This window comes from Peromyscus maniculatus, chromosome 8 (assembly GCF_049852395.1).
Source record: "Peromyscus maniculatus bairdii isolate BWxNUB_F1_BW_parent chromosome 8, HU_Pman_BW_mat_3.1, whole genome shotgun sequence".
Taxonomy (NCBI): Eukaryota; Metazoa; Chordata; class Mammalia; order Rodentia; family Cricetidae; genus Peromyscus; species Peromyscus maniculatus.
This window is the reverse complement of record NC_134859.1, coordinates 13,358,106-13,375,945: the sequence shown is the minus strand read 5'-3', so window position 1 is coordinate 13,375,945 and position 17,840 is coordinate 13,358,106. Positions and strand designations below refer to the sequence as shown.

At 43.2% G+C, this 17,840-nt stretch overlaps 1 protein-coding gene across 16 annotated transcripts in view; it reads right to left on the bottom strand.

Annotated features, from left to right (window-relative positions):
* Positions 1-16,620, bottom strand: part of LOC102920207 (meiosis-specific with OB domain-containing protein) — a 49,799-nt gene extending 33,179 nt beyond the window's left edge. For 6 of the 16 annotated variants that reach the window (XM_076578044.1, XM_076578049.1, XM_076578050.1 and 3 more), the window contains exons 1-2: positions 16,411-16,550; positions 3,630-3,707 (exon numbers count right to left, since the gene is read on the bottom strand). In XM_076578044.1, the coding sequence (XP_076434159.1) occupies positions 3,630-3,698 (69 nt within the window). In that variant the 5' untranslated portion in view covers positions 3,699-3,707; positions 16,411-16,550. Of the gene's footprint in view, positions 1-3,629; positions 3,708-15,094 lie in introns of all 16 variants that reach the window. The other 10 variants (XM_076578056.1, XM_076578057.1, XM_076578051.1 and 7 more) reach the window with 10 other exon arrangements.
* Positions 16,621-17,840: the final 1,220 nt, after the last annotated feature.

Here is a 17,840-nt window from a genome sequence, read left to right as displayed (position 1 = left end):
ACATCTAACAATCTTCATAAATATTCAATTCTCCAAGGAATAGTACAAAGTAATGAGACAGTTAACTGCTATTACAAATATAATCATTTACTTAATGTTTCTACTTTATTTTCAGTCACTAGAGGGAGCTATCAATCTTTACTGAATTCATCCAAACACATGTATAATGCAATTTAATTTGCCATAGTCTTCAAAGCCTTCCTTTGCATGGGGCTTTCTAACATAAAGCTGCTTAGCTGCTGCTTCTCCTCCTCCTCCTCCTCCTCCTCCTCCTCCTCCTCCTCCTCCTCCTCCTTCTTTTTTATTTTCTTTTCAAGACAGAGTTTCTCTGTGTAGTCCTGGCTATCCTGGAGCTCACTATGTAGACCAGGCTGGCCTAGAACTCACATAGATCTGCCTGACTCTGCCTCCTGAGTGCTGGGATTAAAGGCATTGGCCACCACTATCTATCTGCCTAGCTTCTTATTCCTAATACGTTGGGCAATAATATAGACTATAATAAACTTAGATATTACCACTAACAAACTTAAATCTTAAAGTTCTAGACCTTAAATCTTGGAGATACTAATATCTCCTCAAAAGTTTTAATGTTCTCTTCAGTGAATGCCAAAAAAAAAAAAAATTTAAACATTGCCAGGCGGTGGTGGTACGTGCCTTTCATCCCAGCACTCAGGAGGCAGAGGCAGGTAGATCTGAGTTTGAGGCCAGCTTGGTCTAAAAAGTAAATGTAGGAAAGGCTTTAAAAAAAGGCTGCACAAAGAAACCCTGTCTCCCGGGACTGACCTACTCTGGTGATGGGATGGCCAAACACCCTAATAGTTGTGCCAGAAACCCCATCCAAGGACTGAGGAATCTGGATGAAGACATCCATGGCTAGGCCCCGGGTGGAGCACCAGGAGTCTAATTAGCGAGAAAGAGGAGGGTTTATATGAGCGAGAATTGTTGAAACCAAGGTTGGATAAAGCACAGGGACAAATAGCCAAACAAATGGAAACACATGAACTATGAACCAAAGGCTGAGGGGCCCCCAACTGGATCAGGCCCTCTGAATAGGTGAGACAGTTGATTGGCTTGATCTGTTTGGGAGGCATCTAGGCAGTGGTACCAGGTCCTGGGCTTGCTGCATGAGATAGCTGTTTGAAACCTGGGACTTATACAGGGACACTTGGCTCAATCTGGGAGGAGGGGACCGGACCTGCCTGGACTGAGTCTATCAGGTCGATCTCAGTCCTCGGGGGTGGCCTTGATCTGGAGGTGGTGGGAATGGGGAGTGGGCTGGGGGGAAGGAGAGGGGGGCAGGAAGGGGGAGAACAAGGGAATCTGTGGCTGTTATGTAGAAATGAACAGTATTGTAAAATAAAATAAATAAAAGGAAAAAAATTAAATAAGAAAAAAAAAGAAACCCTGTCTCAGGGGGAAAAAAAGAAAGGAAGGAAAGAAGGAAAGAAAAATTAAATATTAAAAAACATGCTTTAAGAAATAAAAAAATAGTGTAGAAAAACAAACAAGAAATAAAAGTATCTTTCTGAAAGGAAAAAAATTAAACTTTAATGAAGAATCCTAGCAACTGTTTTCAACCTTGCAATAATTTGTGGTATTTAAAATACAGTGAGGGGAAAGGGGGCTGGAGAGAGAATCAGCCATGAAGTGCACATACTGCTCTCAAAGAAGATATGGGTTCAGTTCCCAGAACCCATATGGTGGCTAACAACTGTCTGTGACTCCAGTTCCAGAGGATCTGATCCTCTCTTCTGACCTCCACAGGCACTGCATACATGTGGTACACAGGCATACATTCTGGCAAAAACACCCATAGACTTAAAATAAAAATAAGTTAAGTACACTCAAACTTTAAGATTATCACATTCCAGCTGAACAGTTGGCCATCTTATCATATTTACACACATTGATATTATTTCTTAAATTCCATATACATGCACATCTTACTGAATTTTGTTGGAGAAACATACTAATAGAAAACTTGAATAAAACTTTCTAATTGGGGCTGGAGAGTTGGCTCAGTGGGTAAGAGCATTGGCTGTATTTCCAGAGGACCTGGGTTCAATTCCCAACACCCACATGGTATCTTATAACCATCTGTATGTAATTCCAGTTACAAAATATCCAATGTTCTCTTTTGGCATTTGTAGACACCAGGAACTCATGTGGTGCACAGACATACATGTAGGCAAAATATCCACACACATAAAAATAAATGAAAATTTAAAAACTTTCGAACTGAAAAGATAATTAGCAAATTGTTTCAAGGAAAACTATAAGGATTTTTTACATCTATAAATTTTGCATTGCAAAGTGTTAATGTTACATATAAGTTTATTAATTTTAAGAAATCTGATTTGCAAAAGCCAGATTAACAGCATACTGCTTGGAAGTCAGACCTGATGGTTCACATCTGTAATCCCAGCATTCACAGAGGCTGAGGCAGGAAGAACACAATGGAAAATTTTTTTTAAGGTCAGCCTGGTGGTCGAGAGAGAGAGAGAGAGAGAGAGAGAGAGAGAGAGAGAGAGAGAGAGAGAGCGAGCGAGCGCTGCTCAGGGACAAAGAATATGGTAATTTTGTAATTATTTTATAATAAATGCTTCATTTTATCAATCCAGATTTTATTTAAATAAGCCTCAGTATACTAGGAATCTTTACTCCAAAATTCCACATCAAAAGTCATAAAAACAGCTGGGTGTGGTGGTGCATACCTTTAGTCCTAGCACTCTGGAAGCAGAGGCAGACAGATCTCTGTAAGTCTAGTCTGGTGTACATAGTGAGTTCCAGGCTAGCTAGGGGTACCTGAGGAGATCCTATCTCAAAATAAAGGTCAGAGCAGCATGTTTGCAAGTACTTAAAATATAAATTTTTATAATTTTCTTAGAGAATTTCTACTGTTAAATGAAAACAGTTTAGGGGCTGGAGAGATGGCTCAGAGGTTAAGAGCACTGGCTGTTCTTCCAAAGGTCCTGAGTTCAATTCCCAGCAACCACCTGGTGGCTTACAACCATCTGTAATGAGATCTGGTGCCCTCTTCTGGCCTGCAGGCATACATGCAGGCAGAACACTCTATACATAATAAATAAATCTTAAAAAAGAAAAAGGAAAAAAAAAAGTTTAATTTTATAACGGTAAATTTGAGCACTTAATAATTTTGTTATTTTATTACTAAGATAATACAAAAGACTTTATTACATTTATTGTATGTATGTGTGTATATGTGCACACATGCATGGTGAACATATGATGGGCAGAGAACAACCCGTAAGAGTCGGTTCTCTCCTTGCACCTTATGTGTTCTAGCGAACAAACTCAAGTGCCCAAGCTTAACATAAGCACATTTGTCCACTGAGCCACCGTTTTGAGTAATTGCTAGTCATATCTATAATCCTATGTCTACTACTCTATAGATAAAAGGAAATTTAATTTACATTTAGCTGACATAAATACAGAGCTTAGGAGTATTTAATTTCTCACAATTATACTAATTCAGTGAGTATCTGTGTACTTGTCAATTATACAAACATCTGTCCAGTGAATCAGTAATGGTGATATAATGTAAAGTTGCTACATAAAGTCTCATGAGCACATACTTGACTGTCAGAATAATAGTAATGGAAACCTACCAGATTAGCCATATTTGGATGCAGATCTGAAAGTGCAGTGAAGTTCTTCAATGCAAAGGAGCTTGCCATGCTTTAAATCTGTGTTTTAGGAAATATAATTTGTATGTATACATTAAATATTGAAAACAAATTCTTAAAAAGGTGTTAAAGTGGTGGCACACCCCTTTATCCCAGCACTCAGGAGGCAGAGATAGGCAGATCTCTGAGAGTTGAGGCCAGCCTGGTCTACAGAGTGAGTTCCAGGACAGTCAGAGCTACACAGAGAAACCCTGTCTTGTAAAACAAAAAACAATAAACAAAACAAAACTAAAAATCCAAAAGTTAAAATTAGCTAAGGAAGCACTAGATATCCCCTGGCAAATTTTTATAATGGTGAAATGTAACTAATTCAGATTAAACCTGTAGAAAATACGTCCAAGGGCTGGTGAGACGGCTCATTGGATAAAGCACTGCACGAGCTGACAACTGAGTTACATCTCTGGAACCCATGTAAAAAAGCCAGAAGTAAGCCGGGCGGTGGTGGCGCACGCCTTTAATCCCAGCACTCGGGAGGCAGAGCCAGGTGGATCTCTGTGAGTTCGAGGCCAGCCTGGGCTACCAAGTGAGTTCCAGGAAAGGCGCAAAGCTACACAGAGAAACCCTGTCTCGAAAAACCAAAAAAAAAAAAAAAAAAAAAAAGCCAGAAGTGGGGTTCCCATCTGCAATCCCAACAGTCCTGTGGCAAGATGGGAGCCCAAGACAGGAAAACCACCTAAAAGCTTCCAGACTGCCCTTGAGTATTAGCTAGGCAGAAACAAGAGAGATCCTACCTCAATGAGTTGTCCTCTGACCTTCACATATGCACCCCATTCACACATGCGCACACACACACACAATGACAACGACAACAGGGCCTTTGAATGGCTTGTCTGGTAGAGGGGCTTGCTCCCCAGCCTAAGAATCTGAGTTCTAGCCTCAGGACCCCATATGGTAGAAGGAGAAAGCCAATTACAGTGCAGTAGGTTATCCTCTGACCTCAGCACCTCTACTATGGAGACCACACCCCTATCTCACTACACACAAAAAAAAATAAATGTCATTTTGAATTTATAAAAAGAAAAGGAAATACGTTCAAGCTCTGTATGGTGGCTCTTATCTTTAACCCCACCACTTGGAAGCCTGGAATAGGAGGATGACCATGAATTTCAGACCCACTGGGCTACACAGTGAAGTCCAGGCCAGCCTGTGAAAGGCAGAGTGAGAACCTGTCTCAAAAACAAACAAAGCAACAACAAAAAGCCAGGCATGGACACTGGAGAGATGATGAATCGCAGTTAAGAGCACTTGCTGCTCAAGCAGAGGTCCTGGCTTATAAACACCTATTACTCCAGGTCTAGAGGATATGACACCCTCTTCTGGCCTTGACAGACACCACAAATGCACTATGCATACACACACACACACACACACACACACACACACACACACACACACAGCAAAACACTCATCCATATAAAATAAAAAGAGATTTAAAAATGTAAGGTAGGGTGGGACTAGAGAGATGGCTCAGCAGTTGAGAACACTGGCTGCTCTTCCAGAGGACCCAAGTTTGGTTCTATCACCCACATGACCACTAACAACCATCAAAAACTTCAGTTCCAGAGGTCAGATGCCTTCTTCTGTCCTCTACAGGCACTGCACACAGGTGAAGCACAGACCCACAAGTAGGCAAAACACCCATACACATAAAATAAAAATAAATCTTAAAAACAAAACAAAACAAAAAAGCTGGGCATGGTGGCACACACTTGCAAAGTAGAAGCAAGATGATCAGGAGCTCAGGCACATCCTCTATATGATACATAGCAACTTCAAGGCCAGCCTGGGTGACATGAGATTCTGTCTCAAAAATAATAAGGCTGGTTGTAGAGGTGCATGCATTTAATCCTAGCACCTGGGAGGAAGAAGCAAGTGGATCTCAGTAATTTTGAGGCAATCTTGGTCTGCATACTGAGCTCCAGGACAGCCAAGACTACATAGTGAGAGTCTGTCTCAAAAATAGTAAGAGTACCCTGTTCAAGTTCAAAGTGTCCTTTTAGAATTTTGAATGACATAGCTAAAGTTGGGCAAGTTGGCACATTCCCATAGTTCCAGCTACTCTGGAGTCTGAGATAGGAGGATCCCTTAAGCTCAAGAAACCAGGAGTTCAAGAACAGCCTGACAGAATCATAGAGGCTATATATACAGAAGGGGGGACCCTAGGATGACTGTGGCTCATAATAAGTTTTGGTTTTACTCAATTACTGAGCAAGCCTCAATGAAACATTTCACTATTAAGATAAGAATTTGCCGGGCGGTGGTGGCGCACGCCTTTAATCCCAGCACTTGGGAGGCAGAGGCAGGCGGATCTCTGTGAGTTCGAGGCCAGCCTGGGCCTCACTACCAAGTGAGTTCCAGGAAAGGTGCAAAGCTACACAGAGAAACCCTGTCTTGAAAAACCAAAAAAAAAAAAAAAAAAAAAAAAAAAAAAAAAAAAAAAAAAAAAAAAGATAAGAATTTATACTGTATCAAGCTGATAATAGAAAATTAATTAATTAATTAATTAATTTAAAATTTTAAAAAAAGAACAGCCTGACAGACATACCAAAGACCTTGTCCAAGGTTTTTTAAGCTTAAGGGAGCCTCCTGACTCCAAAGTAGCTGGATGGCAGCTAAGAACACTTGTTGTTCAAAGAGCAACATGACAAACCCACATGGCAACTTACAACCATCTAGAACTTCAGTTGCAGGGGTTCCAATGCCCTCTTCTGGATTCTACAAGCACCAGGCACATAATTAATGCACAGACAGCAAGCAGATAAAACACCCATACACATAAAAATATTTTTAAGTATATTTTTTGTAAGTGTCCTAGTGTAGTGGTTTGAATGAGAATGGCTCTCATAGGCTCATATATTTGAATATTTGGTTCTCAGTTGGTGGACTGTTTAGGAAGGATTAGGGGGTGTGGCCTTGTTGGAGGAGGTGTGTCACTGGCAGAGGGCTTTGAGGTTTCAAAAGCTCACACTAGGCCCAATTTCAGTCTCTCTTTGGCTCAACCCTCCCCTTCTCTCTCTCCTCCAACTTGTGGATCAGATGTAAGCTCTCAGCTATTGTTCCAGGGCCATGCCTGCCTGCTGCCATGATTCCTATCATGATGGAAATAGACTAACTCTGTGAGCAAACCCCCCATTTAAATACTTTCTGTGAGCAAACCCCCCATTTAAATACTTTCTTTTAGAAGTTTTCTTGGTCATGATGTCTCTCCACAGCAATAGAACAGTAATTAAGACATCTAGCTAAGTTTCAATTTATCACTCACTAAAACTTTGCAAAATTTAGCAATTTTTAGTGCCATATAAACTTAGAATTTCAGGTGAATGATGAGTCAATAGTCCATCTCAAGATTTAAATATTTATTAACATCAGACCTTCCTTAAAAAGAAAACTACAAGCTAGAGAGTTGGTTCACAGTTAAGAGCATCTGTTGCCCTTGCAGAAGACCTGGATTTGATTCCCAGCACCCACATGGTAGCTCACAACTATCTGTAATTCCATTTCCATGGGATTCAGTGCCCTCTTATTACTTCAGTGGTTATCAGGCACACACATATGGTACACACACATACATCCAGTAAAATACTCCTACACATAAAAGAATAAACCTAATTTTTTTATTTAAAAAAATACAGAAAAACTTTAAACACCTCAACTCTGACATTTATTTACACTTTTGAGGAAAGTCATTTTAAACACCTTTCTAGATGCGTCTAGATACTACGTTCCAGAGGACTGAGGTGGCATCACATATATTTTTATGTGTGTCTCTTTATCCATTTTTTTTAAGCCAGGGACTTCCTTCATTTCCCTGGCTAGCCTCAAACTCCTGAGTACAAGTGATCCTCCCACCTCAGCTTCCTATGTCCTGTGACTACAAGTGTGCACCATCTCTCCTGACTGTACCCAGTGCTACCCTACACAGAAAGCACCAATAACAAATAAATAAATGGCTGTTTGTGCCTCCTAGCATCATCACAAAAGGGTTTATGGGTGTTTTTTTTTCTTTTTTGCTGTGTGTGTGTGTGTGTCTGTGTCTGTGTCTGTGTCTGTGTGTGTTTGTAGTGCATGCATGTGTGTGATGTGCTTGCAGAGGCCAGGGGCTGACTAGAGTGTCTTCCTCTATTACTCTCCACCTTTTTTGAGATGGGGTCTCTCACTCAATCTGGAGCTCACTGATGGCCAGACTGCCTGGCTAGCAGCCCCTAAGATCCTCTTGTCTCCATCTCCCAGTGCTGGAATGCTAGGCATGCGACCTAGCCTCCCTTTTCACCTGTGTGCTAGGATCTGAACTCAGGTCCTCGGGCTGGTGCAGCAAGCACTGTACCCACTGAGCATCTCCCCAGCCCAAAGGTTTTTATTTTAGTAAAAATTGAAAAATTCAACCAAACTGATCAACTCGATTTCACTTTTTTGTTTTGCTTTGAGATTATTCACATTGAAAAACAGAGCCTCTGTGGTAGTTTAAATGAGAACTGTCTCCCATAGGTTTATGTGTTCAACACTTGATCCCTAGTGTGGAGTCTTGCTGGAGGAAGTACATCACTAGGGTGGAATTGTATGGTCTCACCCTTCTTCCTATTCTCTCATTATCTACATACGTACCTACCTATCTACCAACCTACCTACTTACCAATCCACCTACCCACCCACCCATTCATTCATCCGTCCGTCTATATCTCTCCCTCCCCCTCTCCCTTCCCCCTTTCTCCCTTCCCTTCCCCTCCCCTCTCTGGATCCTGTGTGTGGATGTTGGAAATGTTCCTGCTCCTACTGCCTACCATGCCTTCATCGTCTTGTTTATCTCTCTGTAACCATAAGCCAAAATAAACTTTCTTCAAGTCTCAGTTTGGCATGATATTATACCACAGCAACAGTACAGTAACAATACAGAATCTTTAACTCTATGAATGTCCTCATGCCAGGCTTTGTTCAGTACCAGGAAGTATCCCTGACACCTGTAAGGATTTTGTATTTCAGGTGCTTGTAGACTTAGTAAAAACTGATTCTGCATCCCAGCACCACTATTTTGTGGTCATGTATTATGACACTACTTATGTCCTCACAGTAAAATGTGACTACTATCTACCTTGCAGTAAGAATTAGAAACTGTGCACAATGTGCCTGGATGTTCACAGGCTCTCAAGAAATGACATCAGTTCTTTTCAATAATATCCAATGTAGCAGGTTTTTGTACCCCAGGCCTTCCAGTCCCAGAAGAAACAACTGGAGATTAAGAAGTGTTAAATTTCTTACATTTCTGACTGGTCTTATCTAATTTATAATGCAATTTCACTTTCTGAAATTCTTGCCAAACACATTCATTTATCCATTCACCCATTCAGCAGCTACTACATTTTTTCTGGTTGAGTTGTACACACACTGTGATGCACATGTGAAGCTCAGAGAACAACTTGTAGGAGCTGGTTTTCTCCTATCATGTAGGTCCCTAGAATTGAACTTGGGTCATGAGGCTTGTCTACAAGTATTTTTACCAGCTGGGACATCTCACTGGCCTCTTCAAAAAGTTATTAGAGAATCCATCAAAAACATGGTGGCACACACGTAATTCCAGCATTCAGGCTCAGGCAGAAGAATCAAGAGTTAGAGACCAACTAAGCTACATAAGGAAACCCTGCACATACACACCCCACCAAAAAAATAAAAAAAAGAGCTCTGAGACTAAAGAAATGGCGCAGCAGTCAGGAACACTTGCTGCTCTTTGTACAAGACCTGAGTTCAGTTGCCAACTACTACAAGGCAGTTCATCTGTAACTCTAGCTTTAGAAGATCTAATACTTTTCCTGACACTACAGGCACTGGGCACACACATGATGTGTAGGCAAACATACATACATATAAAAATAAATAAATCTGTTTTATAAAGGAATCCATAAAATGCCTGACACTTATGTCGGAGAAGATAAATTACTTAGTGGGTGACTGTGTGTTAAAGCACCCACTTACAAGCTGCGCCAAGGTGGCACATGCCTTTAATGCCAGCACTCAGGAGGCAGAGGCAGGTGGATCTCTCAGGTCAAGTCCAGCCTGGTCTATAGAGCTAGTTCTACAACAGCCAAGGGTACACAAAGAAACCCTGTCTTGGAAAAAAAAAAACACATGCATATACTAAATGGGTTCTCCCCCTTAGCATCTTCAGGGTTTAATGGTTTAAATGATATTATATCTTTAAAGCTCTTTCAGTTCCCACTATCTGAAGTATATTGATGACACACTTTAGTGTTTATCCACAAAAAAGTATCACTTACTTCACTACCTGAGTGCTTTGAAAAATATAAATTTCACACAAAATAGTTAAATATGTAAGTTCAGATATTATATAATTCATTATCAACTTCTATTTATAACTATATTTCCTTTAGGTTTTTGAGATAGGGACTCGGGTAACTCAGGTTGGCCTTGAAATCACTATTTGAGGTCCCAGTCCTGAACTCCTGATCCTCCTGCCCCTGAAATTAAAGGTATGTGTCACCACACTTGGCTATAATGCCTCCTCTTCTCCAACTCCAGTGCCATCTCCCCAGGACAAGGCACAATTAGTCCTCACATAAGATACCATCATAACCTGTTTTCTTTTCCTTCTTTCTTTCTTTTCTTTTTTCCTTTCTTTGTTTTTTCTTTTTTGGTTTTTGAGACAGGGTTTCTCTGTAAAACAGTCCTGGCTGTCCTGGAACTCACTATGTAGACCAGGCTGGCCTTGAACTCATAGAAACCCACCTACCTCTGCCTCCCCAGCGCTGCGATATAAGGCACGTGCCACCACAGCCCAGCATATAACCTGTTTCCTTATTTGTTCACATGTGCATTTTGTGATAGGGATTCAGGTCAAGAATCAGATTAAGAGCTAGAGCTTTAGGGTGGTCACCAGAACTACGCCCTGAACCTACTCAGGTGTCTCAGGGAGAAACAATAAAAATATAGGACCAGAAGTGACATCTTAAGAGCAAAGCCTCAGGACCACTGATCTAGGTCTTAGTGAGGATGGAAAGAAAGAAGCTATGGTGCTGGGACTCTGCCAGCTTAAGGTTCCCGTGGGGCAGTGCCGCCACTGGTGACTGCTAGGAGGCTATGGCTCCACCAGAGACAGAACACTACGACTGTCTCTGACAGAGCTTCCACCCAAGTCTCCCAAATGGCCTTCCTTGAGCTCTTGAGACCACCTCCAGCTTTAAAGGGGTGACCGCCAGTCTGATGTGGGCCAGTTTCTCCAGGACCTTCCTGGTCTTTTGTTTATCTTATGGCCTGGCCCAGACCCTTCGTGCCCCTTTCTTTCCTCCAGAGAATGTTGTATTACTTGGTCCTTTTACTCTGGTGTGAAAAGAGAGGCTTCTGTTAACCCTGCTGAAAATGGAACGCAGCAAGCTGCTTGTTCTGAGGTGGTGTCTAGCTAACAAGTTATCTGAGGATGTCAGTCAGCTCTGAAGGTCAATGATTTTCTAATTTTTAGGCTATAGTCAAATTTTGAGAAATTTAGTCAGTTGGATTCAGATCTGGGCCTTAAATAAATGAACTGTGAGCAGAGGGGTTGAGTGAAAATGGGGAAGAACTTTGCTGAATTTATGAAGCTGGTGATCCCAAATATGTTTGTGTATGCATGCAAGTACATGTCTGTGTTTATGCCCACATGGGCTGATTGTTCTTTTCAGGGTCATGACTGTTCACCAGGCTGAAAACTAGGTGTCACACTGATGCCCTGCAGCTACCATAGAATTTCCCACCAGAAAAGCCATTCCTCTGCATTTTCTTTTAGCTATTATTTCTTTTCCTTTATCATAGTGATGTGCACCTTTGATATCAATATTTGGGAAGTAGAAGCTGGAAAACAAGGAGTTCAAGGCCAGTCTTGGATATATCAACTCCCCCAAAACACACACACACACACACACACACACACACACACACACACACACACACACCAAGTTCTGGCCATATATCCTAAGCTGGCTTTGAATTTTTTTCATTAGTTAATTGATTTATTTACTGAGAGATGGGCATGCATGTGGAGGTCAGAGGACAACTGGTGGGAGTCAGTTTTCTCCATCTACCACATGGGTCCAAGAGACTGAACTCAGCTCATCAGGCTTCACAGCAAGCATCTTTATCCACTGAGCCATCTCACTGCCCCATCTACCCATCCCCAACAACCTCAAATTTCTTATCCACTCCCTCAGCCTCTAGAATGCTGGAATTGCAGATGTGTAACACTATGTCCAACTTTTTTTTCTTTTAACGTGCATGGGTGTTTTGCCTACATACATGTTTGTGTAACACTTATGTTCCTGGTATCAAAGAAGACCAGAAGAGGGTGTCAGATCTCCTGGAACTAGAGTTATAGATAGTTGTGAGCCACCATGTGGGTACTGGGAATTAAACCTAGGCAATCAGGAGGAGAAGCCAGTGCTCTTAACCATTGAGCCATCTCTCCAGCACATTCTGCCCAATATTCCGCTTCTATTCTTGATCCTCTCTATCTGTCTCTTCTCCACGTGACAGGACAATCTTTCAAAACGCAGATCATGTCACTTCTAAGCTTTCTAAACCTTTCCAGAGCATTGAGAATAAAGTCCAAACTCTTTGTCATAGCCTCTAGTGTGCACAGCTGACAGCCTTTGCTGCCTCAACCTCTCCTCCTACCACCCTCCAGTGTCCTTGCAGCCCTCATTCCCCAGACCAGCAAAGGGTGGGGTCTGGTAGAAGCAGCTCCCTCTTTCCTCCTCCCCAGTCACAACCTTCCAATCCCCTCAGGACAGGCTCCTCTACTTTAGCCTCAAGTAGAGAACTTTCCTACTATCTCTCCTCTGCTCTGTCTCATTATAAGGCTGCCACATGAGATCAGAGCTGTGCCTTGGCTCTTCCTCTCTTGTAACCACAAGTGACTAGGTACTTCAGGATCTCACACATAGTTGCTACTAATTTGTAGACTAAATTAAATCAAGTCCTAAAAAAAAATTAGTTTGTAATTTGAAGATAATATTATTACAGTTAACTTTTTGGGTAAATAAGAATTCTAGTTGATACCCAATACTACGTTTACAGCATTTAAGTTATAGAAACAAGGTTTATAGCTTGCTATTCCAGGCAAAGGAAGCTTCCGGGGAACTTGGAGATGACTTTCCTGTGGTTTCCAATTTATTCTAAAGATTGATGCTGAGTGAGGCCATTATAAGGAAGTTTTCTCCATGAGGCTAGTCCTATACAGAGTATCTTTGCAACCTCTCAACATAAACCACAAATTTTGTAACAATATTTTATGGCTAAGATTTGTTTTTCCTGCAAGAAAATAGTTTCCTTTCTTCCAAACACTCTTAAGTTGTTTCCACCCCGGAAAACCCTTCAGTGTGGAGACAGAAGAAAGTGTTAGTAACTTTCTAAGGCAGTTTCAAAATTTCTAGCACTGCTTTTTAAAAAATTAAAATTTTGGGGGAGCTGGAGAGATGACCCAGCAGTGAAAAACACTGACTGCTTGCTCTTCCAGAGGACCCAGGTTCAATTCCCAGCACCCACATGGCAGCTCACAACTGTCTATAACTCCAAATCTAGGGGACCTGACACCCTCACACAGACATACATGCAGGCAAAACACCAATGCACATAAAATAAAATAATTTTTAAACAAAAATGTAGGGGGCCAGTAATATGACTCAATGAGTAAGGGCTCTTGGTACCAAGACTGCCAACCTGAGTTTAAGCACCAGAAATCACATGATAGAAGGAGAGAATCAGCTCCCAAAACTTGTTCCCTGACTTCCACACATCCACAGTGGCACCTCCATGTCTGCACACCTACATAATAAATAAATTCTATATTATTATTATTATTATTATTATTATTGTTATTATTATTATTATTATTATTATTATTATTATGTGTGGTATGTGTGCACATATGTGTACAGGTATGTAACAAGGCCAGAGGAAGAAGCTCACCTCTATTTTTCTTTGTCTTGTTTCTGTTTGTTTGCTTGTTTGTTTGTTTGTTTTGTTTGAAACAGGGTTTCCCTATGTAGTCCTGGCTGTCCTGGAACTCACTTTGTAGACCAGGCTGGTCTAGAACTCACAGAGATCTGCCTGCCTCTGGCTCTCGAGTGCTGGGATTAAAGCCATGCACCATCACCACTTGCCAGCCTTATTTCTTTAAAATAGAGTCTCTCATTGAAACTGAAGCCAGGGTAGCCGATGACTATTAAGCCCTGGTGATCTCTCATTTCCAACCCCCAGAAGTGCAGCCATGTCCCACTTTTATGTAGGTGTTGGGATCCAAATTTATCTGCATCTTTTTACAGTAAAGCCTCATCCATTGAGCCTCTTTCCAGCCCCATTCAGTATTTTAACTTGTATTTTGATTATTCCAACTGTATGTCATTCTGGAAAAGGCAAAATCCTCGATATAATAAAAAAAAGGCCAGTGATAACCAGGGGGTGATACAGGTAGGAGTAAGGGAAAATAAGTGGAACATGGGATTTCTAGGTCAGGAAAAGTAGTGTTTTACTCATAATACATACTCTATCCTGATATCTGATGTATTCTCCAGGATCCTATGTGACATGCATACATATGACTGTTCCATAGGTTTTTGCATGTATCCTGTCCCTATCCCCTGAGAACCTGACAGGCTCTCTTCCCCCTTAAAAGCTCTCTCCTAGCAGTTATGGTGGCATATACCTGCAATCTCAGCATTTGAGAAGTGGAGGTAGGAGAACCAAAAGTTCAAGGCTAACCTGAGCTACACAGTGAATTTTGAAGCCAGCCTGGGTTCCTTGAGACCCTATCTCAAGAAGGAAGGAGGGAAAGATTTGGAAGGAAGGAAGGAAGAAGGAAGGAAGGAAGGAAGGAAGGAAGGAAGGAAGGAAGGAAGGAAGGAAGGAAGGAAGGGAAGAAGGGAGGGAGGAAGGAAAGAAGGGAGGGAGGGAGGCAGGAAGGAAGGAAGGCAGGCAGACAATTCGGGGAGGATGAAAAGGCAGGAGAAAGGGAGAAAGATAAAGGGAAGGAGGGAAGAGAAGAAGAGAAGGAGAGAGAGAGAGAACATCTTCCTTCATTTTCCTCCATGGCTTGGAGTGATGTTGGTTTGTAATCCAAAACACAGGAGGTGGAGACAGGAGAATCACAAGTTCAAGGCCAGCCTGGGCTACATGTTGTCTCAAAAACAGACAACAATAACGACAAAAGCTGTTTCCTCTCTTGCCTCTTGCTCCTCTCTTCTTCCTCTTGTTTCTTCCTCTTGTCAGTCTGTCTATCTACCTCTCTCATGTCCCCACTCTGACACGGCCTTTCACCCTTCCCCAGTAAACAAACCTCTTGCACTACCTCTGTTGCTCTTGGCATATTTGCTTAATGGCATACTTGGCAGGACCCGCCAAAAGGTACCCACTTCGCCTTTCTTCTTTTATCCTTTCAAGTCCATTATCATCACTCCAGGAAAGATGGCAGGAGGCAAGCATGGAGCTGAGAGTTGACATCCTGACCTGCAGGCAGCAGGCAGCAAGAGAGAGCCCACTCCCAAAACACACACCTCCTCCAACTATGCCAGTCCCCTAATGTTTCTCAGTTAGTTCCACTAACTGGGGAGCGGGCATTCAAATATATACCAGATATATATATATGGAAGGGAGGGAGGGAGGGAGGGAGGGAGGGAGGGAGGGAGGGAGGGAGGGAGGAAGGAAGGAAGAAAGAAAGAAAGAAAGAAAGAAAGAAAGAAAGAAAGAAAGAAAGAAAGAAAGAAAGAAAGAGAAAGAGAGAAAGAGGAAAGAGAGAGAAAGAAAGAAGAAAGGAAGGAAGGAAGGAAGGAAGGAAGGAAGGAAGGAAGGAAGGAAGGAAGGAAGGAAAGGAAGGAAGGAAGGAAGGAAGGAAGGAAGGAAGAAAAAGAGGAAAGAAAGAAAGAGAGAGAGAAGAAAGAAAGGAAGGAAGGAATGAGGAAGGAAGGAAGGAAGGAAGGAAAGAAAGAAAGAAAGAAAGAAAGAAAGAAAGAAAGAAAGAAAGAAAGAGAGGAAGAAAGAAAGAAAGAGAAAGAAGAAAGGAAGGAAGGAAGGAAGGAATGAGGAAGGAAGGAAGGAAGGAAAGAGAAAGAAAGAAAGAAAGAAAGAAAGAGAGAGAGAGAGAGAGAGAGAGAGAGAGAGAGAGAGAAGAAAGAAAGAAAGAAAGAAAGAAAGAAAGAAAGAAAGAAAGAAAGAAAGAAAGAAAGAAAGAAAGAAAGAAAGAAAGAAAGAAAGAAAGAAATTAGAAAGAGAGAGAAAACTACAAAAGCCTGTCTCTGAGATTAACTGTTGACCTGGGACCTGGCAGGGTGAGGGCCTGGGGAGGATGCACCTCCACATGCGAGGCGCCTGACTGGATAGAACCTCACGGTATGGACCTGACCTCAAGGGACCAGGTGACCAGGGACACCGACATCCTCAGACCCTGACAGGGGACACCTGACAGGAAATGGAGGGGCGGGGAGGGACCAAGCGGGGAAGGAGCTGACTGGAGGAGAACGGACAGGGAGGGAGCGACCCGGCGGGAAGAAGAGGCCCCAGGGAGTGAGTCCTGACCGGCAGGCACCTGACAGGCCAGGGCCTGCGCGCTCCGCTGTGAACCTTCGGGACCCAGGCGCTCGAGACACGCGCGGGCGGCCTCTCAGAACTGCCGCGAGCCCCCGCGCGGCCGGCCGGCCGGGCACCACAGCAGGCCGTCGGGGCCGCGGCTCACCGGATGCTCCCGGAGGGCTGGCTGCTCGGCGGCTTCCGCTCGGCGCCACTCACGCGCGGCGACTTCCACACAGCCGGCTGGGCGACCCACCTGGCGTCCGTTAGAGCGAGGCCCCGCCCCCGTCGCGCTGGCCCCGCCCCCCGCCGCGAGCTGGCTCCGCCCCTGACACACTAGTTCCGCCCCGTCGAGCGCTGACTCCGCCCCTGGCATACTAGGCCCCCGCCGCGCGCTGACTCCGCCCCTGTGTACAGGTCTACGCCCACCACCTCGAAGCTAGGCGCGTGTCGCTGTCACTTCCTGGGACTGGAGAGCTTCCTTCGGACTTGGGACTTGGGTGGCCGCCGACGGCAAGTCGGCCTTAGGCGCTGAGCGAGAAAAGCCAAGTTTGCGGTCACTCGGAGACAGGAGCAGTTCCCACGCACGGATGCAAGCGAATAGGGAAGCCGCTAAGGAAGCGAGCGAGGCATTTGCCGCAGTTCTCTGGTTGGGACCTGGCCTGGAGTCCCATGGCGCATGCCTTTAGTCCCGTACTTGGGAGGCAGAGGCAGGTGGATCTCTGTGAACCTGAGGCCAGCCTGGTCTACAGAGTGAGTTCCAGGACAGTCGGGGCTACACAGAGAAACTCTGTCTTGAACAAACAAACAAATAATTAATAAATAAATGAATGAATGAATGAATAAATGAATAAATAGAAAAAATAAAATGAGTAACCATCCAGACTTGGAATATTTTAGTGACGGTAGCTCTGGGACTGCAGTGGATTGTAGTGATCCGTTTTTGCCCCTAAAATGCCTGATGCCTCTGTCTCTCAGAGTGTGTTCAGGTGGGGACAGAAAGAGAAGAAAAGGTCCTTATGCCAAGTAGCTCTGTGGTAGACAGGTTGTCTAGCATTGGTGAGACCTGGGTTTGATCTGCAGCACTGCAAAGTAAATGAAAGACCAAGCTAAATATGCTTACTTTCCTAAGGAGTGTGTGTGTGTGTGTGTGTGTGTGTGTGTGTGTGTGTGTGTGTGTGTGTGCGCGCGCGCACAAAAGCAAACTTGGGTGGTAGGCGTGTGTATAAAAGTGAATTTGGGGGCTGAAGAGATGGCTCAGCAGTTAAGAGCACTCACTAGAATGCTAGTCCCAGGGTAACCAATGCCTTCTTCTGCCCTCTATAGGTATGTGCATGATGGACAGGGAAACATGCAGGCAAAACACCTATACACATAAAAATAATACAAGTTTCGAAAAAGTGAACTCACTTAAAACATTTTTTACATGTGTGTGTGCATGTCTGTATGTGTATAATGTATTATGCTATGTGTGTGGATATCATGGGACAACTTGTAGGAGTTGGATCTCTTCTTTTGCCATGTGGGTCCTGGGGATAGAACTCAGGTCACGAGGCTTGGCAGCAAGCTCCTTTACTCTCTGAACGTTTTCACCAG